Here is a 27,487-nt window from a genome sequence, read left to right on the forward strand (position 1 = left end):
CATCACCAACAAACTAACATGGTCCAAGCACACCAAGACAGACATGAAGAGGGCACGACAAAACCTATTCCCCATCAGGAGACTAAAAATATTTGACATGGGTCCTCAGATCCTCAAAAGGTTCTACAGCTGCACCATCGAGAGCATCCTGGTTGCATCACTGCCTGGTATGGCAACTGCTCGGCCTCTTACCGCAAGGCACTACAGAGGGTAGTGCGAATGGCACAGTACATCACTGGGGCCAAGCTTCCTGCCATCCAGGACCTCTATACCAGGCAGTGTCAGAGGAAGGCCCTAAAAATTGTCAAAGACTCCAGCCACCCTAGTCATAGACTGTCCTCTCTGCTACCGCACGGCAAGTGGTACCGGAGCACCAAGTCTAGGTCCAAGAGGCTTCTAAACAGCTTCTACCCCCCAAGCCGTAAGACTCCTGAACATTTAGTCAAATGGCTACCCAGACTATTTGCATTGCAACCCCCCTCTCCCCCACTTTACACCACTGCTACTCTCTGTTGTCATCTATGCATAGTCACTTTAATAACTCTAACTACATGTACATACTTCCTCAACTAACCGGTGCCCACATTGACTCTGTACTGGTTCCCCCCATGTATATAGTCTCGCTGTTGTTATTTTACTGCTGCTCTTTAATTACTTGTTACTTTTATCTCTTATTCTTTTCCGTATTTGTTGGTTAGGGGCTTGCTAGTAAACATTTCACTGTAAGGTCTACATCTGTTGTATTCGGCGCATGTGACTAATACAATTTTATTTGAATTGTGGCTCCTTCCACCTTCAAAGAATAGGCAAGAGGGCCAACCATGGAGAATAGTAAGACACTTCATTATTTCTATAATTACGCTATATTGTTTGTCCTCGTGTGTTTGTGCATGTTTTTCAGCATAAAGTACTCTGCAGCCACTTAGCGTGGACACCAGGTGAGGCCATACACACAGATTCCTGTTGAACACTGTCTCTTTAACTACCTTATTTTTTCAATAACAGTCTCTCTCCTTCACATCATCCCTCTCTCCCCCCTTCTCCCTAAATCCTCTAGGTTATATCAGCTGTGTCGGTGAACCCCTCCTGCATTTGAACTGGCTACATAGAGGACACAGCATGATCAGAGGTGAGTGGTCACTTGGTCGGGTCAACAGGAAGTATTATTAAAGAGATGCTTTGCATTGAAATACAGATAGAGATGCAGTAGTCCCAGAGTTAATGATCCAAGGTCAGTTTTGCATTTCACCTCCTGATGATTGATGACTGACAGTGTTAGAATAAAGAAAAAACACTAGGCTTAAACATGCTCTTAAACATGCTCTCTCATCTGTTTCTCATCTGCAGGTATGTTTTGATGTGAGAGAGGATGCCAACCCCGAGTACCGTCATCGCCACCTCACCCGCTCTTAAGATAACCTTTGGGCCGACTGGGAGCCCAAGGCTGTTTAGGAGACACCACTAGAGACACTATTATATAATTGTGATGAACTGAGAGAATATTATGGTACCACTGTGATTCATATGCTGCCTTCCCCTTCTGTCTTTTACACCTCTCTCGCCACCTCGTATTTCTTCCTCTGATTTTATCATGCACAACAGATGTGCATTGAAGTTCAGTTTGAACTTGTATTTATAATATAATATTACAATGATAATATTTATAATGCATGTATTATGTATTTATAACACTTGGATAATGAACTTCCTTCAATAAAGCATTTGTCACGCCCTGGCCTTAGTATTTTGTGTTTTCTTTATTATTTTGGTCAGGCCAGGGTGTGACATGGGTATTTATGTGGTGTGTTTTGTCTAGGGTTTTTTTGTAGGTTATGGGATTGTGGTTAGTGAAGTAGTCTAGGTAAGTCTATGGTTGCCTGGAGTGGTTCTCAATCATAGGCAGGTGTTTATCAGTCTCTGATTGGGAACCATATTTAGGCAGCCATATTCTTTGAGTGTTTCGTGGGTGATTGTTCCTGTCTCTGTGTTTGTTTGCACCAGATAGGGCTGTTTCGGTTTTTCACGGTTCTTGTGTTTTGTATATTGTTTGTATTTTCATCTTTATTAAAGATGTATAAAGATAACCATTTAAGATAACCAACCACTGCATTTTGGTCCTCCTCTCTTTCGACAGAAGAAAGCCGTAACAACATTTCACATTCTCTACTGGTTGAAATTAAGTCTCTCATTTGATGAAATACTACACCTATCCTGTGTTTATCAGATCAATGCAGATGAAGGAAATTAGATATTGAGATTAACCGGTTTTAGAGTATTTACATGATGCATAAGAAGTGTAGTGTACTGTTTAAAAAAAAAATATTTCTGTATATATGAATTACAAATCAGCCTTTAACTAGTTCAATCATGTTTCTAGCTTATTGCAGAGTTACAATGTGTAACCATTGATGTCCCAGGCCAAGATTGGTAAACACTGTTGAAGAGTATAATTGTAATACATACATGCAGACACAGCATCATTCAAATACTGGAATTTGATACTCCTGGTATTGGATATGACTGAACAATTATCTCAAAGACATTCATACCTGAACTGCACCTTTATTTGCCAAAGTAGAGTACATGATCAGTGAATATATTAAATGTACCGGCTACAATGTGGGGATCCCATGCATGGTAATAACTACATTTATATACGACTTGCATCCTTGGCACAAAGTTATATTATATTCTACACAATCCATAGGCTTCGTTAATGTCCTTCTGAATGGTTTGAAGTTGATACAACTGGCTATGATAGCTGAGGTTCATAGCTAGGTTATGAACTAATATGTATACCAATTCTGTTCCATACACATATCGGCTACATAGCTAGCTACACATCCATAGGCATACAGGTATTTTTATCCTCCACTGTACAATCAGCAAGAAATTAATGATCTAGCTACGATACTTCATCCATCTGCATTGCATGGCAAATATTTTTATTTATTTAACCTTTATTTAACTAGGCAAGTCAGTTAAGAACAAATTCTTATTAACAATGATCGCCGACAGTACACCGTCCAAACCCGGACAACGCTGGGCCAATTTTGCGCCGCCCTATGGCAGGCTGGACAATAGAACGAGTCCAAATTCACCCAAGGCTGAAAACGGAAATTGAACTTTGGCTAAACTGGAACACTAGCGAATTAATTGAATCGAGCGATTGTAGACCCTATTTTGACTGGAATTATGCTTAGAATTCCATTTTGCCTAAATGGCACAAAAAATGTATCCCTTTTCACAATACCACTACAATTTGTTTTTAGGACGAAACTGAAGAAGAAGAAAAAACTAGTGTAGAAAGTCAACATACGCACCTCGATGGTGTCAACTGTGCTCATGTCTGCATAACGAGGAAGTAGAAAACGAATTGCAACTAAGGACTATTTTTGGTCTAACGATCGATGACAACGAGATACACTGCCTAACATAATTAGATAGAAGAGATTATCCTGATTAATATGGTGTCCTACTTGATTTTTTTTTAAATATACACATTGAGAGATATTTGGCGAAATAGACATACATACCCCTATTTCCCCAAAACAGTGGCAGTCTTAAAATTCTAAGAAAGAGTATTTTATTTAAGCAGTTTAACATTTATTTACTACCATTTGCCTTTTTGTGTTTAACATTTTGTAGTTTGCAATCTAGCGGTTAAGCGCGTTGGGCAGTAACTGAAAGGTGGCTAGTTCGAATCCCTGAATGGACTAGGTGAAAAATCTGTCGAAACCTTGAGCAAAGCACTTAACCGTAGTCGCTTTGGATAACAGCATCTACTAAATGACTAAAATGTAAACTAGGCCTCTATCTTAAAGTGTGGCAATAATTGATTAACTTTTCATTATTCACAGATCTACTCCTCTGATGATATGGCAGGCAGGTGGGCAGACAGACCCCTCTGATGACAGGCAGCACACTCAGGAAAACGAACTGTTTAGCAAAGCAAAGGCTCTTTTGAGAGCTACCAGATTTATAATGAAAAAGAACACATTTTTAGTGTCTGTGTCCAGTGTCTGTGTTTATATGTTAAGGGGGTGTCACTTTCGCAGATAATGTCACCCATCTAAATAAATAGTTTTAAAAATGTAAAAGAATAAACTAAATGTATGGTGTTTATGTCTGTTTCATGGTTTGTTATGGTTTAAATTGTTATTTTACGGTTGTAAGTGATAAGATGAACTAGAAAATGTTATATTTTGCCATTTGGAGTAATTACCACTTTAGTAAGGATATACAATTTATTCAGTACTGCAGTTGCTAAATAATTCCAATAGATGGCAGCATAAGATCACGAATGAAATTTCAGAAGATTAGTTTTCTCCCTGGAGACACCACTCCCATCACAGGCTGACTACACAGCTTGCACGAGAATTCCAAAATAAATTTAGAAATCTATGTTATTCAATTATTACACCCGCACTGCTCACTCGCGCCAACAAGCATCTGCGTTGCCAAGGGCTAAAATAGAAGTCAGTTCTATTTCAGACACACATCGTGCTGCAAATCCTGCCTCTCCCATCTCCTCATTGGTTATACCCACGTCTGTGACTGAAAGACGAAATAGCTTGATTGTGGTAAGGTACCTAATTTATGAAAGTTGCCAATCGCAATATAAAGTCAAGAGAAGAAAAAGCCTGGAAGGAGGAGAGATGACCGTTTTATGTGTGAATTAATTGGTGGAGTACAGGACCTTGTGCATTTCAGGTAAAATAACAACTCAATGTTTATATCCCAGGACAAATTAGCTAGCAACAGCAAGCTAGCTAAATAGGACAAATTAGCTAGCAAGTGCAAGCTAGCTAGTTAAATTGCCATACATGTTTCATGCTTTTCCACCTGGCCCCAAATTAATGTAATTGGTTCAGAGTTTGTTTTGATATCTTAACCTGCGTGTCGTGATCACGTTTGGTGTGGGGGGGACAAAATACATTTATGCACGATGGCGCACGCGCGCAGCCGGTTTGGGTTCCGTGTAAACTGACAGTTTTTTAAAACCAAGGCTAAAATAATGTTTGAATTTTTTCCTGAGGACATTGCTGTTCTATTACATTTACAGTACAGTGTGCAGCTTTATCAGTTATTCAAATAGACATGTCTGTAAATTAGCCATTTCCCATTAGCTAGTAGACTGTGTCCTACCTGAGAGACCTGTCAACCTTAAGTCTGATGGGACTCTAATGGGCTGCCCCTGGTCAGCTGTGGAGGGTAGTGTGTGAATAGGCCCTGTTGTCTTGGTGTGGTGCTGATGAAGCAGTGAGTTAATGAACACATTGTTAAGGACCCTATTCTATGTGTGTGTGTGGCTCGGCTAGCGTAAATGTCACTGCAGCACATTGCTTTCTGACCCTCATGTCCACGCAGACCAGCTGTCCTTCCAGGTGTGCTGCTGGACATGATTGGCATCCTGCTAATGTCTGGAAACTGGGCCTCAGACTTTGGAGCTATATTCACACACACAACAACAATCCATCAGTGTGTGTCTGGCAAAGTGTGTGTGTGATGCATACCCATGTTGTATCCATTATGGCTCCTACTAAACGTGTGTTTTCTCCCTGCCTGCAGCAATATTCCAAACCATTCCACTTTTCATGCCCATGTTCTGTGGAGCCCGCAATCTGGACCAACAGAAGCTGGCCCAACACTGTATGGAGAACCACCGCAACGATCCCAACAAAGTGGTTAGTCTGCTATGTTATACCCTGAACTATGGACACTGTCCTAGTCTGAACATGGACACTGTCCTAGTATGAATTTCCTCAAGCTTTTATGTGCTGATATGAAGTGTTACGCAACGTTGACGTAACTGCATGAGAGTGCATCCTAAACCAACAGAGATTCTACTGCATTCTGTTTTGGTGTACTGGTGAGGTAATGACAGGGTTGTTGATTGGTTGGTGTGCCTCCAGGTGTGTCCTGTATGTTCAGCCATGCCGGTGGGGATCCCCAGCTATAAGACCTCCAACTTCCTCCAGCACCTGCTCCACCGGCACAAGTTCTCCTACGTCATGTTTGTGATGAGGACAAGGGTTGGGATCTGGGCACTGTGTCTTCTATTCTTTTGTCAATAATCATATCCTCTCAGCCAGCAGCAGCCCCTTCACTTCCTGTATAAAGGGGAGGAGGGGAGCTTGGCCTCCAATAAATGATGCAATTTAAAACCACTGCAATGCAAACCAATGAGTACAGCATGGACATTGTTGTTATTAGGCAGAAATTATGAAGGTATTTCCTTTGACTTTTTCACTGTTCAAATGAAACATTTTCAAACTCCAGGGAAAAGCCATCACATGACAGAAGTTCTTGTAAAAGTACCACAGATTCGTTCTGTTAAAGTTTATTCTCAAGTGCATCATTTGATGGCTTTGAATAAGAGGGACTACAGTTGAATTGCTTGACCCCATTCTCAGTGTGATAATCTTACAGACAGTCTAGACATGACAAGTTAAACACAGAGAGTAAGGATATTCTCACATTACTGTTTTTTTTTAGTTAACTAGGCAAGTCAGTTAATAACAAATTCTTATTTACAATGACAGCCTTACCCTTGCCAAACCCTAACGATGCTGGACCAATTGTTGTGGGAAGCTTGTGGAAGGCTACCTGAAATGTTTGACCCAAGTTCAACAATTTAAAGGCAATGATACCAAATACTAATTGAGTGTATGTGAACTTCTGACCCACTGGGAATGTGATGAAATAAATAAAAGCTGAAATAAATCACTCTCTCTACTATTATTCTGACATTTCACATTCTTAAAATAAAGTGGTGATCCTAACTGACCTAAAACAGGGAATTTTTACTAGGATTAAATGTCAGGAATTGTGAAAAACTAAGTTTAAATGTATTTGAAAAAGGTGTATGTAAACCTCAGACTTCAACTGCATGTAACATTCTATTGGTTGCAAGAATTTTGTATAATAATTTTAAAATTCTAAGTTTTGAATCCAGCGTCATTTTGTGTTTCAATTCATAAACCATGTGCCATGGAATCAGTACATCGAATCTCTTTCCAACTGTTTTGCAATGTATATGGCACAGCTGTCAATTTTTGGGTGCTTAAATTAAATTGGTATATATTTTTATTTTTTTATTTTTTTATTTTCTTGAACCATTTTTGGTCTTTAATGCAGGGCCGACAGACAAGTTCCTTACTTTTTCCCCCTTCCACTTGCCACTTCCATTTTTGTGGTAATGCTGCAATTAGTTGGTTGTAATTTTGGGTAGAGCAGACATTTCTATATGTCTGTGTTAGTTGCATGTGTGACATAACTCCATCAGTACTATTTATGATATAATTTACAAAGATTATACCTTGTTTTTATCGATTAGTCAATTAGTATATTTGAGTTTAACCACATACTAAGAAAGGTCTTAGTTTATAAAATGTAAAAAAATGGGTTACATATGGTTAGCAGATGTTAATGTGAGTGTAGCGAAATGCTAATTTAGTTTAATGATACACATTTTGTCATTAGATTTGTTTATATTTATTATGCTATAGCAGTGAGAGGTTTGTTCAAACCATACATTTCATCTCTTATTCACCAGACAGCAGAGTGGCGCAGCGGAAGCGTGCTGGGCCCATAACCCAGAGGTCGATGGATCGAAACCATCCTCTGCTATTTCTTTTACGTGTGGACAATTCAGCAAGGGGGAGAAAAAAAACACGAATTAAAAAGATAATATAAAACATCAAGATGCAATAGAGATGATACCTAAGTACAGTTATGATTAAACGAAATAAAAGGAGATCTTTGTTTTCAAAGAATGTTTTAAAATAGTGTTCGTAAGCAATACTATAACTTATATAATAAATAAACTATAACTATTAGAATGGTTGAGTTAGACCACATTAATATTGCAACATCCTGAAGGTTAAGTGCAAATTTGAGGTGCTCACTACCACCTTCTCATGGACAATAGATTAAATAACAGGTCATTTTATCTGAGCAGTTGGAGAACTTTCATTACATATTGAGAGCCTGTGTCTGTTAGCAAGAAGACTCCAGACCAGATCAACTAAGGCTCCTATTCGTACCTGTCGTCGGTAAAAGGTTAGCCTAATTTTAACAAAAATTCTAACTAAAACTATGTGTGAGTTTGTCAGGGGACCATCAGGTGGCAGCATTGTCTTTCTAGCAGTTTGAAAAAGAACGTGTCCGTGATTATGTCATTAATGTGGAGGCATTTGTCATTCACTCCCTGTTAGAAAATATTAATGGTCCCGAAGTCAACTGAATTACACCGGACAGCCAATCACACACCTTAGAAAACAATGCTAAAATGTTTTGATGTATGTTTATCTAGTATTTTGTGATATAATTATACAGTGCAGCCGAAATAGCTCAGTTGGGAGAGCGTTAGACTGAAGATCTAAAGGTCCCTGGTTCGATCCCGGGTTTCGGCAAGTGTTCTTTTTTTTGGTTCTTTTTTTTGTTCTTTTGCGAGAGTTCTATATTTTGGCCAGGTTAAGATTTCAATCCCTGTTTCAAAGGTCAAATTTGGTGGGAAGTGAATGTAGTTAGATTATCGTTTGGACAAAAGACTCTCCTCAACTCCTCCATCTGTATGTACACTGCTCAAAAAAATAAAGGGAACACTAAAATAACACATCCTAGATCTGAATGAATGAAATGAACAAAATCACACAAAAATGATCAATGGAAACCAAATTGATCAACCCATGGAGGTCTGGATTTGGAGTGGAAAACCACACTACAGGCTGATCCAACTTTGATGTAATGTCCTTAAAACAAGTAAAAATGAGGCTCAGTAGTGTGTGTGTGTGTGTGTGTGTGTGTGGCCTTCACGCGCCTGTATGACCTCCCTACAACACCTGGGAATGCTCCTGGTGAGGTGGCTGATGGTCTCCTGAGGGATCTCCTCCCAGACCTGGACTAAAGCATCCGCCAACTCCTGGACAGTCTGTGGTGCAACGTGGTGTTGGTGGATGGAGCGAGACATGATGTCCCAGATGTGCTAAATTGGATTCAGGTCTGGGGAACGGACGGGCCAGTCCATAGCATCAATGCCTTCCTCTTGCAGGAACTGCTGACACACTCCAGCCACATGAGGTCTAGCATTAGGAGGAACCCAGGGCCAACCGCACCAGCATATGGTCTCACAAGGGGTCTGAGGATCTCATCTCGGTACCTAATGGCAGTCAGGCTACCTCTGGCGAGCACATGGAGGGCTGTGCGGCCCCCAAAGAAATGACACCCCACACCATGACTGACCCACCGCCAAACCGGTCATGCTGGAGGATGTTGCTCAGTGTGAACCTGCTTTCATCTGTGAAGAGCACAGGGCGCCAGTGGCGAATTTGCCAATCTGGGTGTTCGCAAATGCCAAACGGCCTGCACGGTATTGGGCTGTAAGCACAACCCCCACCTGTGGACGTCACCCTCATACCACCCTCATGGAGTCTGTTTCTGACCGTTTGAGCAGACACATGCACATTTGTGGCCTGCTGGAGGTCATTTTGCAGGGCTCTGGCAGTGCTCCTCCTTGCACAAAGGCGGAGGTAGCGGTCCTTCTGCTGGGTTGTTGCCCTCCTACGGCCTCCTCCACATCTCCTGATGTACTGGCCTGTCTCCTAGTAGCGCCTCCATGCTCTGGACACTACGCTGACAGACACAGCAAACCTTATTGCCACAGCTCGCATTGATGTGCCATCCTGAATGAGCTGCACTACCTGAGGCACTTGTGTGGGTTGTAGACTCCGTCTCATGCTACCACTAGAGTGAAAGCACCACCAGCATTCAAAAGTGACCAAAACATCAGCCAGAAAGCATAGGAACTGAGAAGTGGTCTGTGGTCGCCACCTGCAGAACCACTCCTTTATTGGGGGTGCCTTGCTAATTGCATATAATTTCCACCTGTTGTCTATTCCATTTGCACAATAGCATGTGAAATTTGTCAATCAGTGTTGCTTCCTAAGTGGACAGTTTGATTTCATAGAAGTGTGATTGACTTGAAGTTACATTGTGTTGTATAAGTGTTCCCTTTATTTTTTGAGCAGTGTATATCAAATATACTCCATGTAGTATATGTTACGTTTCATATTGTATGTACTATTTGGGAATGTCCATCATCCATTTCGTATGATATGTTATGAATTTCAAAAACGTACTATACATTTCGAATTAGCCAAATATACAATATGTTAAGATTTTGAAAAATATTTGTGTTAAGAATTTCAATTTGTCTTACACAACTGACTTAATTTGCTTTTATGACTTTACACATTTATTTTGAGATCCAACCCTGTAAACGTAATTTGCCTGATGACCCACGAGTGGAGGAGCTTCTCATTTCATACAAGCGCATTTTCGTCCACGTTGAGCTGTCCGATCAGGTCCATTGTCTACTTGTGGAATTGTGACTCTCCTTGCCGCCGCAACTCGATTAAATTGGACCCTTTTCAAAAGGAGGCGAGAGAGGACACAGAACTTGAGCAAATGTAATTGAGTATGGAACGCCGTTTGGGTCTTAAAGCACGTGCTCAAAACGCGATCTTTTTAATGCTACATGTGTAAAGTAAACAGGTGCAGGCGCTAAATTAACTTTTTCACGCGTCAAATAAGCGTGTGCAAATGTGCTTGCAGGCGGTTCAACATGTGCCAAATATACGGCTGCAAGCGGTCCTGCACACGTCAAGTTAACGCCTACAGCTGCTAAATATACACCTACACAGGCTAACTTAACTCGTTCTTTAATATGCAAATTTTTACTAGCCAATTTCCCTAGCTCCTCCTTTCAACCAGATTTCACAGTTTGAAGGAACTTCCTTTTCCACTGCAAGCAGAGTTTGAACAACAATTTTGTCTTTGAAATGTGTTGTTACTGAATTGTCATGTTTATCAGCTACTTTACAGTGGAAGGATCTGTTTCTCATCACTGGCTATAAAATGCAGCTAACATTAATCTAGCACCAGGATCAGCAGTGCTTAGCATAGGCTAAGTCAGATACTTGCTAGCTAATTTAGCTAACCTCGGTAGCCTCGAACCCCGGCCATATTATATCATATAGTTAGCCTCAAACTTTTCCAGGTCATACTGCTAGCCGCAGTGAACGGCACAGTCTTGTGTTTTATTAAAAGCCCTGCTGAAAAAACATGTAAACTATAACAGCCACGAAAACACATTGGACTGTGTTAATACTATCAAGGTATATTACATACTAGCAAGATTGTTGCTTGAATGCAGGGCCAGGCATATGTAGATTAGACAATGGAGATGCTCAAAATCCTGGTAGTTCTCGATTTTTGGTGTCTTTATTTTGCTTTATCATTTACTTAAGGAAGACAAGCTACCTAAATGTGACTTATCGGCTAGTACTGAAGCAGGATATGTTTTTGAGTTACGTTTTTAGCCCAAAGCCGCATATTTGAGCAAAACAACTTAAGCTTGGCAACTCCTTCAGCCTGACTGGCTTTCATTTGAATGCTAGCGTTAGTCACGCTAGCTCGTGATTAGCATGAAAACACAGAAAAGCTCACATAAAGCAAATTTGGCTAGTGACAGCCTTGTAAAACCTTAGAAGTTAGCAAACGTTACATGTCAGCTTTCGAACAGAGTAGACTTTAATGAGCACGTTCAGTTTTTGAATATTTATATTCCATCAAATCTTATTAGGGTAAAAATAACTTCAGGCATATACCCAGTACTTCTTCAAAGGAATAGGGTTCCCATTCCTTCCGCTTTATTTTCACAAAATTGTGTCTTGCAAAAGGGAACCATGAAGAGGAGCTTGGAGTGGGCAAGGGGGAGGCTGATGAAGCAGCAGAGGAGACCTGATTCATCAAGTATCAATTAATTCTGGTGATTCTTACCTGGTTGGCCATGCATGGCACAACACAAGGTATGCAACATTAAACCCAATATAATAGCCAATGTTATTTAAACGTGTGTTCCAAATTACAGTCAAGCAATGTTTGTCAGTTGTGTTAATGTTATGAACTATGAACTACAAACAATCTATGGTTCTTGGAGTCAATGAATCAATTGAAAGTGACTACAATTCTACATTTTAAAATAAAGATGACAAAAAAGTAATCTGCTCTTGTGGTTCTGTTTACATTTTCTTCCAGACACTTCAATCTGACACTCTTTTTAATGTTTGACATCAGGCAAAATGTCTTCAGCCACTGTAGGACGGAGAGCCGCTGTTTGGCATCGGACTGCAGTGTCTGTGGGTGTACCAGGAAATGACGTTAGAAGTTAGGGCCCCATGATATCGAAGCTTCTTACCATTTCAACTGCAGCACAGTCGATATCGATTAAAAAAAAACTGGAACAATAGATTGTGCAGCACAATGTACAACTCCAGTTTGCCTATTGTCCCAACAAATGTCAATTATACATTTTTACATACGTCAGAGCATTTTATAGCTCTGCTTTCAACGCCATCCTGACCCACAAACTGGTTAACAGACTCAGGGCTCTGGGTGTAAATCCTGTAACAACAAATTTAGATTATTTTTTACATTATCATAAGAATTTGTATCCCCAGAATGTACAAGACACTACCATGTTACACATGAGTACATGAAGGAGCAGAATTTGTATCCCCAGAATGGACAAGACACTACCATGGTACACATGAGTACATGAAGGAGCTGTCGGACCTGACATAAAAAAAGTCAATGAATTTTCCCTGAAGAATTTAACCAAACTTGAGATTGCTTAGATATATGGAAACTCACTACTCAAGAGCATCCCATATCCTGCTTTCTAAGTAGAACTTAGAAGGGCATCCCTCTCCAATGTAGGAATGTATCTCACTGGACCCTACGAACTTCATTTAGCGTGTGAAGACGTTAATTTAGCACATGCACCTGCTTACTTTACACATACAGCATTAAAACTGTCGCCTTTTTGACCACGTGCTTTAAGACCCAAATGGCGTTCCATAATTGAGAAAGGGCCAATTAGTTAGCAGGCGAACAGAGGAGTGCCCTCGCCTGCGCGATAGTCTCCTCCCAAAGAGGAAGCACAAGAGTATCTTACCTGTCCTTCGCGGAAGAGTTTTGAGATCCACTACACCACATTTGAAACAGCTGTTGTTTACTGGGAGGAGAAAAGCATGCACATATTTCAAATCATTATGCTACTTAGCCTTTTATCTATAAAATGTCTAGCTCAACTACTACTTTTACTTGACACATTTAAGTTGTGATTAAACCCTTGTAGCCCAGTCTCATCTCCTTCCAGCCATTTGTTTCCACATTTCCTCCCCTCCCCTCCTCTCCTCGGTTACGTTGGACCTGTTTCAAAAGGAGGCGAGGAGAGGATGGAGGAGTTGAGCAAACCAATTGAGAATCTCCCCTACACCTAGATGCCATCACCTGTCAATTGCGTTGCAAAACAAGACCGATTTCTGTTCTCTGTAAACATGGACAACAGAGCTCAGGTATTGCAGTCCCCCTGGCAATGGTGAGTCAAGGATATTTCTGGTTGCTACATATCGGTGTCTGCAACCAAGCAATAACCAAGAATTGCACTTGTCAACCAATCTGAGACGCCAGTGCAACCAAGAATTGACCAATGAGAACAGTTATATAATTGTCCGGAACTACTATAGAAGATATGTTTTAAAACTTCCACGGCTTATGTGATCTTTTTCTGAAATCAGAAGTTTTGTTGTCTGCTGTTTTCGATTGGAATAACTAGCACTAGTGTTAGAATTGCGTAAATTCGAATCTGGTATCAGGATAAATATAACAATGAGTCACTGATTGTACACTATGTATTTTTTATTAGCGAAGTAATAAATGGCAAATGCAACTTTCGTATATACGGGCTCACTGTAATACCATGCAGGGCAGAACAGAGAACTGACAAGATGTATGTAAACAGTGTTCTTATACTGTGATAGACATTGTTCCAACCCGTCTGTTGGCCTATCACAGTAGAGGCTGGGCGTGGTTTAAACTTGCTCAGCCTATCACAGGCGCTCAGGCGGGTCCCCGCCTCTTGGCGCTTCTTGGAGTCCTCCCTCCGTCGATGTATAGATTCCTACTGTTCTGGTATCACCCCCTAGTTATAACAGTTGCTCAGTTCCTGCTATTGTGTTGTTCAGTATTTTTCCATCTCAGTTAAACCTCGTGATGACCACCCCTCCCTATCACAACTTTGTAAGATACAGCAAGTCACACCATGTGCTCAATATTGTTACATACAAAGCATCTGCTGGGCTGTTATCTACAGTTTTGCAACATGCAGGTCACACCATGTTACTCAGTTCTTGTCACACACAAACAGGCAAGTAGCAAGCAGAATAGTCAGAATAGTTTGTCACATCATCATCAAAATAGTCTGTCAACCCCAATATTTCCATACTAGGCTGAAATCATTGTGTGATTTTATTTTAGGCCTATGTATTGTCACACCCAGCTAGCTAACATTAGATACCTCAACAAACGCTACAGCTAACTAGTTGTTGATATGCACTTAAACATGCACTTGCTTATGCATGTGTGTGTTCTAATGTGCTGAGCAAGTTGAGATGTTAAAGGTTAAACACGCTACATTTAAGGTTCCATCAATACATCCGATCTGCTCACTGTGATTAAATGTTACATCTTATAGTCATAATTACAAACTTTCCAGACATGAAGTGGCCCATCTTCAAAAAGTTGCCAGATAGGAGCCTGAAAGACACCAGCCTTTGTCTGTTGTATGTGCCCTCAACACCTGTGCCCGGCTGGGCCTCTGTCTGCAGACCGGTCTCATAGACCAGACGTAACATGGTAAACATAAATCAGGGACACGCAATTGAGTATGTTACATTTAGGACGGTTACATAAGACATAAGGTAACAAACATCTACCAACCCAAAGGTTGCCTGTTTGAATCTCATTACGGACAACTTTAGCAACTTTGCAACGTCTTACCATTTTCTGCTACTTACCCTAAACCTAACCTAACCCTTTTAGCTAACCCTAACCTTCAACCTAACTCCTAACCTTAAATCCTAACCCCTAGCTAATGTTAGCCAGCTAGCTAACATTTACTTACAGAATAATATGAAATGCTGAGACCATGTTGCTGTCTGTGACCTCCACAACTGTGCCCAGCATCAGCAAACCCCTTGCCCATACGACGCGATACACGCTGTGTATCGAAGGTGAGCATTCGGTTACAACGCAGAACTGCAGTCAGGTCAAGACCCTGTGGAATTTGATGAACACACAGATGAGCTTCCCTGATATGGTTTTTGACAGTTTGTGCGGAAATTCTTTGGTTGTGGATACCCACAGTTTCATCAGCTGTATGGGTGGCTGGTCTCAGACAATCCCGCAGGTGAAGAACACGGGCGTGAAGGTCCTGGGCTGGATGGCGTGGATACACATGGTCTGCAGTTGTGAGGCCGGTTGGACGTACTGCCAAATTCTCTAAAATGACGTTGGAGGCGGCTTATGGTAGAGAAATTACCATTTAATTATCAACAGCTCTGGTAAACATTCCTGTAGTCAGCATACCAATTGCACGCTCCCTCAACTTGAGACATCTGTGGTATTGTGTTGTGTGACAAAACTGCACATTTTAGAGTGGCTTTTTATTGTCCCAGCACAAGGTACACCTATGTAATAACCATGCTGTTTAATCAGCTTCTTGATATGCCACACTTGTCAGGTGGATGGATTATATTGGCAAAGGAGGAATGCTCACTAACAGGGATGTAAACAATTTTGTGCACAAAATGTGAGAGAAATAAGCTTTTTGTGCGAATTAAACATTTCTGGGATGTTTTATTTCAGCTCATGAAACATGGGACCAACACTTGACATGTTGCGTTCATATTTTTGTTCAGTGTATTTAATTTGCCCCACGTCTGTGCTATGTGCTTTGATTTCAAACAATAGAGTAGATTTGCCATTCTCACGGCTTTAATTACTTCCTTGATTTACACTCAAAACAATTTGGCTAACATTATGTGTTCAGTGTGAAAATTAAGTTAAATGTATAGATTAAGCCCTTTCTCTTAATTGAGATAAACGAGATTGAACTCCTGTGGTGTTTTGGTTTAACACATTTACCCTTTTACAAGTTTGAATCCTTACGAGGGAGAGCGATTTGCCAAAAAGAAACAGGTTTTCATATTAAGAAGTTATGGATGATGACAGCATGGATTAACATGGATTATGACAGCATGGATTAACAGACGCCACCTACAGGAGTTGGTCGCCCTTGTATTATTGAGGTGCAGACAGGGAAGGAGGAGAAGGTTAAATCCCATAAATGTGCTGAGAAGGGAGCATGGGCAATACTACCACCTTGTCCAGGAGCTGCTCTTGGACCCTGCCCGACATCACCGATACTTCCGGATCAGTGCAGAAGAGATGGAGACTCTTCTGTCTTTTGTTGGCCCAGACCTCACCAAGCAGACGACCAACTACAGGACCAACTACTAATAGAGCCCAAGCAAAGACCAGCTGTCACTCTAAGGTTAGTTATTGGAAAAGGTTGTATTGTGTAAGCAGGTGCATGGATGTAAAGAAACTCCAGCAAACTTGTGATCATGATGCTCCACAGATGTAGGCCTGTGTTCCATTACATCTAGGAAGCAGATTACCAGTTATAGTGTCTTCATTATACTCAAGGTAAGTAAGACACACTGTTCTTTGCTTAGTCTTTTTTTATTATTATTCAAGGTGACATAAACAGTCACAACATGGCATGGTGCACCTGTTGCAGGTGACATAAACAGTCACAACATGGCATGGTGCACCTGTTGTAGGTGACATAATCAGTCACAACATGGCATGGTGCACCTGTTGCAGGTGACATAAACAGTCATAACATGGCATGGTGCACCTGTTGTAGGTGACATTAACAGTCACAACATGGCATGGTGCACCTGTTGCAGGTGACATAAACAGTCATAACATGGCATGGTGCACCTGTTGTAGGTGACATAATCAGTCACAACATGGCATGGTGCACCTGTTGTAGGTGACATTAACAGTCACAACATGGCATGGTGCACCTGTTGTAGGTGACATAAACAGTCATAACATGGCATGGTGCACCTGTTGTAGGTGACATTAACAGTCACAACATGGCATGGTGCACCTGTTGTAGGTGACATAAACAGTCATAACATGGCATGGTGCACCTGTTGTAGGTGACATTAACAGTCACAACATGGCATGGTGCACCTGTTGTAGGTGACATTAACAGTCACAACATGGCATGGTGCACCTGTTGTAGGTGACATTAACAGTCACAACATGGCATGGTGCACCTGTTGTAGGTGACATAATCAGTCACAACATGGCATGGTGCACCTGTTGTAGGTGACATTAACAGTCACAACATGGCATGGTGCACCTGTTGTAGGTGACATAAACAGTCATAACATGGCATGGTGCACCTGTTGTAGGTGACATTAACAGTCACAACATGGCATGGTGCACCTGTTGTAGGTGACATAAACAGTCATAACATGGCATGGTGCACCTGTTGTAGGTGACATTAACAGTCACAACATGGCATGGTGCACCTGTTGTAGGTGACATAATCAGTCACAACATGGCATGGTGCACCTGTTGTAGGTGACATTAACAGTCACAATATGGCATGGTGCACCTGTTGTAGGTGACATTAACAGTCACAACATGGCATGGTGCACCTGTTGTAGGTGACATAATCAGTCACAACATGGCATGGTGCACCTGTTGTAGGTGACATAAACAGTCATAACATGGCATGGTGCACCTGTTGTAGGTGACATAATCAGTCACAACATGGCATGGTGCACCTGTTGTAGGTGACATTAACAGTCACAACATGGCATGGTGCACCTGTTGTAGGTGACATTAACAGTCACAACATGGCATGGTGCACCTGTTGTAGGTGACATTAACAGTCACAACATGGCATGGTGCACCTGTTGTAGGTGACATAATCAGTCACAACATGGCATGGTGCACCTGTTGTAGGTGACATTAACAGTCACAACATGGCATGGTGCACCTGTTGTAGGTGACATAAACAGTCATAACATGGCATGGTGCACCTGTTGTAGGTGACATTAACAGTCACAACATGGCATGGTGCACCTGTTGTAGGTGACATTAACAGTCACAACATGGCATGGTGCACCTGTTGTAGGTGACATTAACAGTCACAACATGGCATGGTGCACCTGTTGTAGGTGACATAATCAGTCACAACATGGCATGGTGCACCTGTTGTAGGTGACATTAACAGTCACAACATGGCATGGTGCACCTGTTGTAGGTGACATAAACAGTCATAACATGGCATGGTGCACCTGTTGTAGGTGACATTAACAGTCACAACATGGCATGGTGCACCTGTTGTAGGTGACATAAACAGTCATAACATGGCATGGTGCACCTGTTGTAGGTGACATTAACAGTCACAACATGGCATGGTGCACCTGTTGTAGGTGACATTAACAGTCACAACATGGCATGGTGCACCTGTTGTAGGTGACATAATCAGTCACAACATGGCATGGTGCACCTGTTGTAGGTGACATAAACAGTCATAACATGGCATGGTGCACCTGTTGTAGGTGACATAATCAGTCACAACATGGCATGGTGCACCTGTTGTAGGTGACATTAACAGTCACAACATGGCATGGTGCACCTGTTGTAGGTGACATAAACAGTCATAACATGGCATGGTGCACCTGTTGTAGGTGACATAATCAGTCACAACATGGCATGGTGCACCTGTTGTAGGTGACATTAACAGTCACAACATGGCATGGTGCACCTGTTGTAGGTGACATTAACAGTCACAACATGGCATGGTGCACCTGTTGTAGGTGACATTAACAGTCACAATATGGCATGGTGCACCTGTTGTAGGTGACATTAACAGTCACACCAAGGCATGTAAACAAATACGGCATATCCCTCCCAATAACAATATCTACTGAATAGCAACAAAAAAAACAATTTAAAGTTCAAGTTCAAGTTAAATGCAAGGTGCAATGCATATATAACTGCAACAACAAAGTGCAAATAGTGCATACATAAATGTTTCCCTTTTTAAAACACTAAAACAGAACATGGGCCTAAGTATGCGCAGGGCTGGGTTCTGCCTTTTCGGAGGTGATTATTGATGTGGCTGGGAGTCTCTGTCCTAGCTCTCTTGAGTGAATGTACTGTCATCCCAGCTATATGTTGGAGACCTAGGTTCTGGTAAGTATTGATCCCTGGGCTCATCGTACATGATTGGCTGCAGTCCAACTCTTCCGTGCGGAGTACTTGCGGGCCGTGGTGGTGGCAGTGGTGTTGCCTGCTGGTCATCCCAGTTATGTGTTGGAGACCTAGATCCTGGTGAGTAGGAGTATTGATGCCTGGGCTGGCCGTACATCATAGGCCACAGTCCAGCTCTTCCACGTGGAGCATCAAAGAGCCATTGTGGTGGTGGAGGTGGTAGCAGAGGTGTTGCATACTGGTCACCCCAGTTTACAATCAATGAGAGTAATTGCACTTTCAGACATCCCTTGTTTCTTCCTATTTTCTTCAGCTCTGGCACAAGGCTGAGCACAAATGCCTCATCCACTGAGGTAACAGCAGAAGGGATTGGCTTCCTGACAAATGCAAGCAGCTCTTTATCCACATCTTGATAGTTGACTTTCTGTTTTCTTTTTCTTGGCTGCCAGTCTTAAGCTGTGCCTGTAGTGGTTGGTCTTGACTGTTGTTCAGGCATCTGAAGCACAGGGTCATGGCTCAGGGACACCACATCGCCTTCAGCGTCATTGGGTTCCGTAGGTTGTGGCTGAGGCGAATCAGCATTTTCAAGGCTGTGGTTGCCTCTTGAGCTGAAAAAAAGATCAACATAAATGAAAAGTTAAACGTATTTTAAGTAAACTTCAGAAACCTCAGCTCAGGCTCAATTAATAATTTTTCTGAAATCTAGGCCACAATGTCTAATACTGCTGGTTTTCATCATTCCTCTGTAATAAGAGACTGATTCATAATCTATAGGCCTATATAATCACTCATTCAGAAATGGGATACCAGCTGACATGAACCAATCACGTAGTGACTTAGCAGGTAGAAAATAAAGTCAGCAATACTGCAATTTGTTGAGATTTAAAATTCTGTGCAATCAATTCAAATGTATATTATAACTTACCTTCTTGGCTGGCCGTAAGGTATCAAGAATGCTAATATTTTCATGTATTTCCATTCTTTCTGATTGGTTCCCCCAGAACCACTGGGCTGGGCCTTCCGTAGGTGCCTTACAAAAGTGTCATGGAGGGACTTCCATCTGGTTTTGCACAATTCAACTTCTGTGAAGAGTAAAATACAATTTTGATTGTTATCCAATAACAAAACATTTATTGTCATTACAGGTATTTGGCATCTGGAGACTCTATTTGCAGCCTGGCCTTCACCTATCGTCTTGGATTCAAGACAGTGTCGCAGTGCATTATGGAGACCTATGAGGCCATAGAGAGGAAGATGCTGGCGATCCATCTGCCACGACCCACTGAGGAAACCTGGAGTCAAACTTCTCAAGAGTTTCATGAAAAATGGGACTTTCCCAATTGTTTGGGATCGGTTGATGGAAAACTTGTTATGATCACCAAACCACCAAACTCAGGGAGCCGTTTTTAAAATTATAATGGAACCTTCTCTGTGGTGTTACTCGCCCTTCTGGATGCCAATTACTGCTTCACAGCTATTCAAGTGGGGAATTTTGGGAGAAACAGTGACGGAGGAGTCTATGCCAACTCCCCACTTGGAAGGGCAATGGCATCAAAAACCCTGCAGCTGCCCCAAGATGCCTTTCTGCCTGGGGGTGAAGATTTAGGAAAGATACCCTACACAATGGTGGGGGACGCTGCCTTCCCACTAAAGCCCTACCTGATGAGGCCATATGCCGGGCATAACATCAGCTACGATAAAGAAATCTTCAACTATCGTCTCTGTCGAGCTAGAATGACAGTGGAGAAGGCATTCGGGATCCTTGCGGCCAGATGGAGGATCCTCTACCAAAAAATAAACGTACTGCCAAGCGAGGTTGATACCCTAGTGGTTGCAATGTGCATCCTCCACAACTTCCTCACAAAGCCTTGTGATGTGGAGATGTGGCTACAGCAGGGTGTGGCAGGGATAAGGCGAGGCAAGGCATGAGAGGCATAGCCATCCAGGCCAACAGAGCAGGTCAGGAGGCAGTTTCTGTCAGGGAAAAGTTTTACTGAGTATTTCACCTCTGGGGAAGGCAGAATTGACTTCCAGGACAGAATGGTTGTAGGTAGGCCTACTTAGATGCACTGTGTGAGAGTGTGTGTGTGTGTGTGTGTGTGTGTGTGTGTGTGTGTGTGTGTGTGTGTGTGTGTGTGTGTGTGTGTGTGTGTGTGTGTGTGTGTGTGTGTGTGTGTGTGTGTAGTTTATCAACATGGGACAGTAAGTTCAACTTTGACATCTTCATTTGTTTTGTGTATACAGCATGTCTCAGTGGAGCTGACTATTCCTTGCACGACTACTAACTTACTCCGCTTCATTCCCTATGGGACATTTAAGTACATAAGACTATTCCTTGTGACATAGGTTAATATTGTGTTATTACCATTTTACCATTTATTTTTAAAGTAAATACCTGAAAATGCCAGAGCCAGCCTGCAGACCCTTATACTACGAATGTAGTTTGAGGAGTTAGCGAGGTAACTTTGGTCAACTCTGAGTTCAACTTGGGATAACTGCTACCAATAAAGTCGCTCTCCTTTTAGCCAGGCACATTTACATGTCACCGAAATCTTCAGATCTCACGTGCTCCGGGGCAGGCTAACTCAGGGCTAACTACATTTGTCATGAATTAAGTCTCTGAGCCTCGAGTTGAGGACCAATTAAATCAGATTCCCTCCCTCTCGCAAAGATTGCGTCATAATCCACTTCATTCATTTGAGGAAGACAACTGATGAATTACTTTATTAATAAAATGTGCCAAATATGGTAGTGATGGAAAACACATTGTCCACCAGTGATAGAAGATGGAACGAGATGGATTTTGGCCAACATTCTGCACATTTTCTCATCGATGAAACATTTGATCTCAATACAGATGTCTGTCCCCAAAACTAGAATCTGTTCCGATCAGAGTGGACTAAGATTTGTAGACTTTACCCTTCGCCAAAGTTTTTTTTTAAATTGCGTTGTTTAGAAGGAGTGCAAAGGCGAATTGCGTTATTGCACACGCGATCTTCACAGAGTAGGCGTTCCCTAATGGAAATATGCAAATGTCCTTCTATGAATAACAACAAGCCTACACCCTGGGTTCTCACGCTGAGGAGTTCATATTTATATAGCCCACAATCAGTGATCACCACTCAGACCACTCAGCAGGCTTCAGTAGGCTGCGTAAACACTGACTGATCTATTATTCAATGTTCAAAATGTTATGCCAATGAAACTACAGGAGCAACCCAATATGGCTAGAGTCACTGAGGGCAAAACAGCTGGTAGCTTAATGGACTGTTTATGAGAATGGAGAAAAACATCTCCTCCTCCACACTGTTCTGCATGTGTATGTGAGTGATGGAGACAGAAGATTAAAACATGTACTGAACACACGTACACAGAGTGAGATTTTTAATTAAAGAGCCCTATGCAAGGTCACTTTCCTTGTTAAAGAGACAGGTCATGTTGAGAGACGCTTATCCAACCCTGGGGGAGGAAGGCCCGTTCTCCTCTTCCTGTAAATATATATGGCACTGTCTGACCCATTTAAAAAGTACAGGCTACCACTGAGTCAGAGCAACCCAGTGAGTCAAACACGTTTCATAGAGCACCGAAGAAAAGCCCCGGCAACAAAGAAAAAAATCAATCAATGAAAAAATCTGACGATTACATGTTTTTGGAAACATTGTGCTATTCAACTGACAACCTTTGGGAACTGTGTTACTGTTAATGTCACTTGAGAAGGTGTTTAACTTTAGTCTGTCCACCGATACACCACCCAATGACTTTATGCATTGAGCATTGTCATGAGGAATGAGGAATGAGGCTTGCCAACTTGCCAGAGATAATAATGAAGTAGGCTCGTAAATATTCCTTTGTCACTGATCTTCTCTCCTTCTCAGGGAGCAGAATGGTAAAAGACAGACCTGGCAGTTCCAGCCTACAATAACATTGTGCATTTCACATAATCACCATCAGATGACGACAACAGACCAGGTTAAATAACCTCAATCAGACTGATGCATGTGAAATCATCATCAATTTGGATCGCAATGGCTTTCTTTCATGGGCTTTCTTTCCTGTCGCCTGCTGAGTCTTGTGGGATACCCGTGTCCCCAGTGATATGTCTAGGCGTCGTTTTAAGAAATAATGTGTCCTGTTTCTGTGGTGAACAGCTGCTTTTTCTCACATTAGCCTCATTCACAACTTCGTGTCACCAAGGCTAAAATGCTGAAATGCCGAAATGCTGAGAAGCATCTATTGGAAATGCTTGATGTCTCAGATGCTCTTGGCTAATCCACTGACAACTTGTAGCACATAACTGATCAATTATAAACAAATCGTGTTATTTAAAATGTTTGATTGAACATTGCCAGCCTTGCGAATGGCTGGGAAAAAAACTTAACCGTCCAGATGAATTTTAGCGCCCTCCACCACCAACTCTCCATGGCTCTGGGCCAACTGGTGTTAAAACTATGCAAGTTAGCCAACCCCTTCAACGCAGGTAGGCTATAATTTATTGAGAGTAAATGGCCGAATTACTCGGCAAAAATAATTACATCAGTAGCATGATGACATTGCATTGCAGGAGAGGAGAATCCCTCAGCCCGCCTGCGCATCATTTTTCCATCACGTCTCTGTAGAGCGGTCCACACTCCCTCTCCACCCTGAGACGTGACTCTCAAGAGGCAAACCCTGCCTCATGGTGACGTCACTCGCTCGGCTACTAGATAAATATGGGGATCCGTACGTTTCACTGGATCAAACCGAAACTTTTCTTCACTGAAGGATAGATCGCAAGTGGATTGCCTGGTTCAGGATTTTGGAATACGTCAGACCCACATCAAATGTAAGTTTGCTAATGGAATTGAATGAGTTTGCAGTCGTGATAATACATTAATTAGGCTATGGCTGTTTCAAATAATTTGAGTTCAACTTCAATTTTAACATTGCTCAATGCTCCATCAAACCGTAATTAATATTCTAGGACACAGGCACATTATTGTCTTAAATGACTTTGTTCAAATAAATATGGCAGAAAAGTTCATATAAACTGTGGCCTAATAAAGGATTTTTTTTTAAAAATCAACACATAGTGATGAGAAATGCATTTTTTTGTCGGAGTTGGTTGCTTTTCATGTTTACAGCAGAATCTTACTAAAGAGCGCATCTATTTCACAGACCAAAAAGTAATGACTTTGAACAAAAGTGACAAATTGCGGAACATGGACAAAAGAAGAGGGAGCATGCCGTTTCCCATGCACCTGCAGAACCTGCACAGAAGAAGCATGCCAGTGGACGACCGCGAGATGCGCAAGGCGCAAACTGGAGAGCTGTCCAACCTCATGCGCCGAACGTCCTACACCCCCGGTGAGCCTCACCGAGACAGCTGTGTATCGGACTCGTCCGATTCGGTTATATCCTCCGGCAGCGACTCCGAGGGACAGGTGTACAAGGTGGTTCTCCTCGGCGAGCAGGGTGTCGGCAAGTCTAGCCTGGCACGTATTTTCGGTGGAGTCGAGGATGGTCACGACTGCGACGAGACAGGTGTGTGTCTGATGACCATTACTGATGATGATGGAGTTGAAGTTTATATGGCATTGAGAATACACCACAAAGCAATACTTTAAAAAAAAAGCAAAGACAAGAACTGTTTCACCGTGGCTGTCCTCAGCACCCCATTAGAGATAATGCCCATAGGCCAAACTAAGTAAATATAGGATTGGTTTCCATATCATCTTGGCACACAGGCTGAAGTACATTGATTATTGCTATTTCCATCCAGTCAGTAAGGCGCCACACATATCAAAGTACTGCTGTTGACATATACAGCCACAGAGATAGTGGATGGGAGAGATATGAAAATCAATGACCGAGGGAAGGAGACAGTAATGCACAGTAGTACCCATCACAGATATAGGTTAATTGAAAGTTAATAGGCTGTTCTAAAGGCATCATGAAATGGGCAATAGTGAGTGAGATCTCACACTTGACCCAGTTAGCGGGTACAATTCATTTTGACCAGGAGTATTTATCTGTCTGCTTGCTTTTGTTTCAGGAAACACATATGACAGATCGATCGAGGTGGACGAGGAGGAGGCGTCCATCTTGTTGTACGACATTTGGGAACAGGTGAGGCATAAAATGCAATTTCAGTTTGACCCTCAGAAAATTGGTCTTGGTCATAGCATATCATTTGATGTAAAGTGTAGTGCTCTGATGCTGGTGTCAATGTAATATACCACTATAACAACTTTAATTGGAGCACCTGCAGCTTTTGATTGGATAAGCAATGTAACTAATCAAATTCTATTTCTCTTTCGCCTACAGGATAACAGTCAGTGGCTGAAGGAACAGTGCATGAGGATAGGTGACGCCTACATCATCGTCTACTCAGTGACAGACAAGTCCAGCTTTGAGAAGGCGTCAGAGCTACGCATCCAGCTGCGCAGAGCTCGCCAGTCTGAGAACATTCCCATCATCCTTGTGGGCAACAAGAGCGACCTGGTGCGGTCCAGAGAAGTCTCTGTGGATGGTAAGTGACGGTGATCTCTTCTGTCCATGGCATCTTTGTATTTGCATAGTGCTACTTACGTTAGAATGACTGCCGTAGTTAAAGCTCGTAATCAAGGTGCGAAGGCAAAATGATGAGGGTGAAGTTACTGTCCCCAGGGAACATTATAGATTCTCACCTGCGCCTCCCCTCTTTTTTTTTTTGTTGCAGAAGGCAGCGCCTGTGCTGTGGTGTTTGACTGCAAGTTCATCGAGACCTCAGCCAATCTCCACCACAACGTCAGGGACCTGTTCGAGGGCATGGTCCGGCAGATCCGGCTGCGCAAAGACAGCAAGGAGGAGAACGCTCGCCGTATGGCCAACTGCAAACGACGCGAGAGCATTGGCAAGAAGGCCAAGCGTTTCCTGGGCCGTATGGTGGCCCGGAAGAACAAGAAGATGGCCTTCAGACAGAAGTCCAAGTCCTGCCATGACCTCTCGGTCCTCTGAGAGTACAGTATCTGGACTGCTGTTTTCTCTTTGGCCTTCAAGACCAGACGCTGTGTGTTTTTTGAACACTAACCCCAAGGACTGATAGAGCTGTACAGAAATTATATATTTTATTATATTCATTAAACACCAACAGACATGTCCATGTTAATGATCTGCATGAGGTTTCAGTTGAGTTTTTTTGGTCTTGCTTATGTATAGTTGTTGATACTTCTTGTGTATGTATATTCAATCCACCAAGGCTTGTTATTTTCAACCATGAGTTGTAAGATTGCCTTGATAATGGGGGACAGTGTGTTTGGTTCTACTCCATTTAGTGTTGGTAGAGTTGTATATAGCCCTCATTAAAGATTAGATTATGGTACACAGTCCTGAAAAGCAATGGAACTGTAAGCACAGTGATTTCACTGCATTCTGTCACATGGAGTCATTTTTACTTGAAACTGGGTACGCAGGTTCGTACTTTGGCCATGATACTAAGGACAGGATAATGTGTAATGTGGGTTAGGCCAAGGTTTTGGAAAAAATATATGATTCTTTTGTCCTATCCTTCAGTCCAGATGTGAATGAAGAAAGCAATAATAAGTTATATTTGTTATGTGAATTTAATGTTTTGTTTTAAATACAGTTGATTTTCACTTCCTTTTAATATTCAATCATTTTGTTATGTTTACTTTTTTAATAAAAAAAATGAAATACAACTATCCCATATTTTTTCTTGCCCAGATCATAAAACAATGAGACTACACCAAAAACGAAAGTTAAATACACTACCGTTAAAAAGTTTGGGGTCACTTAGAAATGTCCTTGTTTTCAATGAAAACATACATGAAATGCGTTGCAAAATGGATAGGAAATATAGTCAAGATGTTGAAAAGGTTATAAATGATTTTTAATTGAAATATAATGGTGTTTTTCAAATTTTGCTTTCGTTAAAGAATCCTCCATTTGCAGCAATTAAAGCCTTGCAGACCTTTGGCATTCTTGTTGTCAATTTGTTGAGGTAATCTGAAGAGATTTCACACCATGCTTCCTGAAGCACCTCCGACAAATTGGATTGGCTTGATATGGGCACTTCTTACGTATCATACTGTCAAACTGGTCCCACAACAGCTCAATAGGGTTGAGATCTGGTGACTGTGCTGGCCACTCCATAATAGACAGAATACCAGCTGACTGCTGCTTTCCTAAATAGTTACTGCATAGTTTGGAGCTGTGCTTTGGGTCATTGTCCTGTTGTAGGAGGAAATTGGCTCCAATTAAGTGTCGTCCACAGGGTATGGCATGGTGTTGCACA

The 27,487-nt window shown here is 41.9% G+C and overlaps 1 protein-coding gene and 1 non-coding gene across 2 annotated transcripts; both read left to right on the top strand.

The window, feature by feature from the left end:
* Positions 1-8,344: 8,344 nt before the first annotated feature.
* On the top strand, positions 8,345-8,417 carry trnaf-gaa (transfer RNA phenylalanine (anticodon GAA)). The gene has a single exon. It is a non-coding gene; the product is annotated as a tRNA-Phe (tRNA).
* A 15,491-nt stretch (positions 8,418-23,908) lies between these two features.
* LOC109895511 (GTP-binding protein RAD) lies at positions 23,909-26,891 on the top strand. The gene is made up of 5 exons (XM_020489232.2): positions 23,909-24,037; positions 24,370-24,735; positions 25,247-25,320; positions 25,519-25,723; positions 25,913-26,891. The coding sequence occupies exons 2-5, from the start codon at positions 24,381-24,383 to the stop codon at positions 26,188-26,190; spliced, it is 912 nt and encodes a 303-aa protein (XP_020344821.1). The 5' UTR covers positions 23,909-24,037; positions 24,370-24,380; the 3' UTR covers positions 26,191-26,891.
* Positions 26,892-27,487: the final 596 nt, after the last annotated feature.

This window comes from Oncorhynchus kisutch, linkage group LG8 (assembly GCF_002021735.2).
Source record: "Oncorhynchus kisutch isolate 150728-3 linkage group LG8, Okis_V2, whole genome shotgun sequence".
Lineage (NCBI taxonomy): Eukaryota > Metazoa > Chordata > Actinopteri > Salmoniformes > Salmonidae > Oncorhynchus > Oncorhynchus kisutch.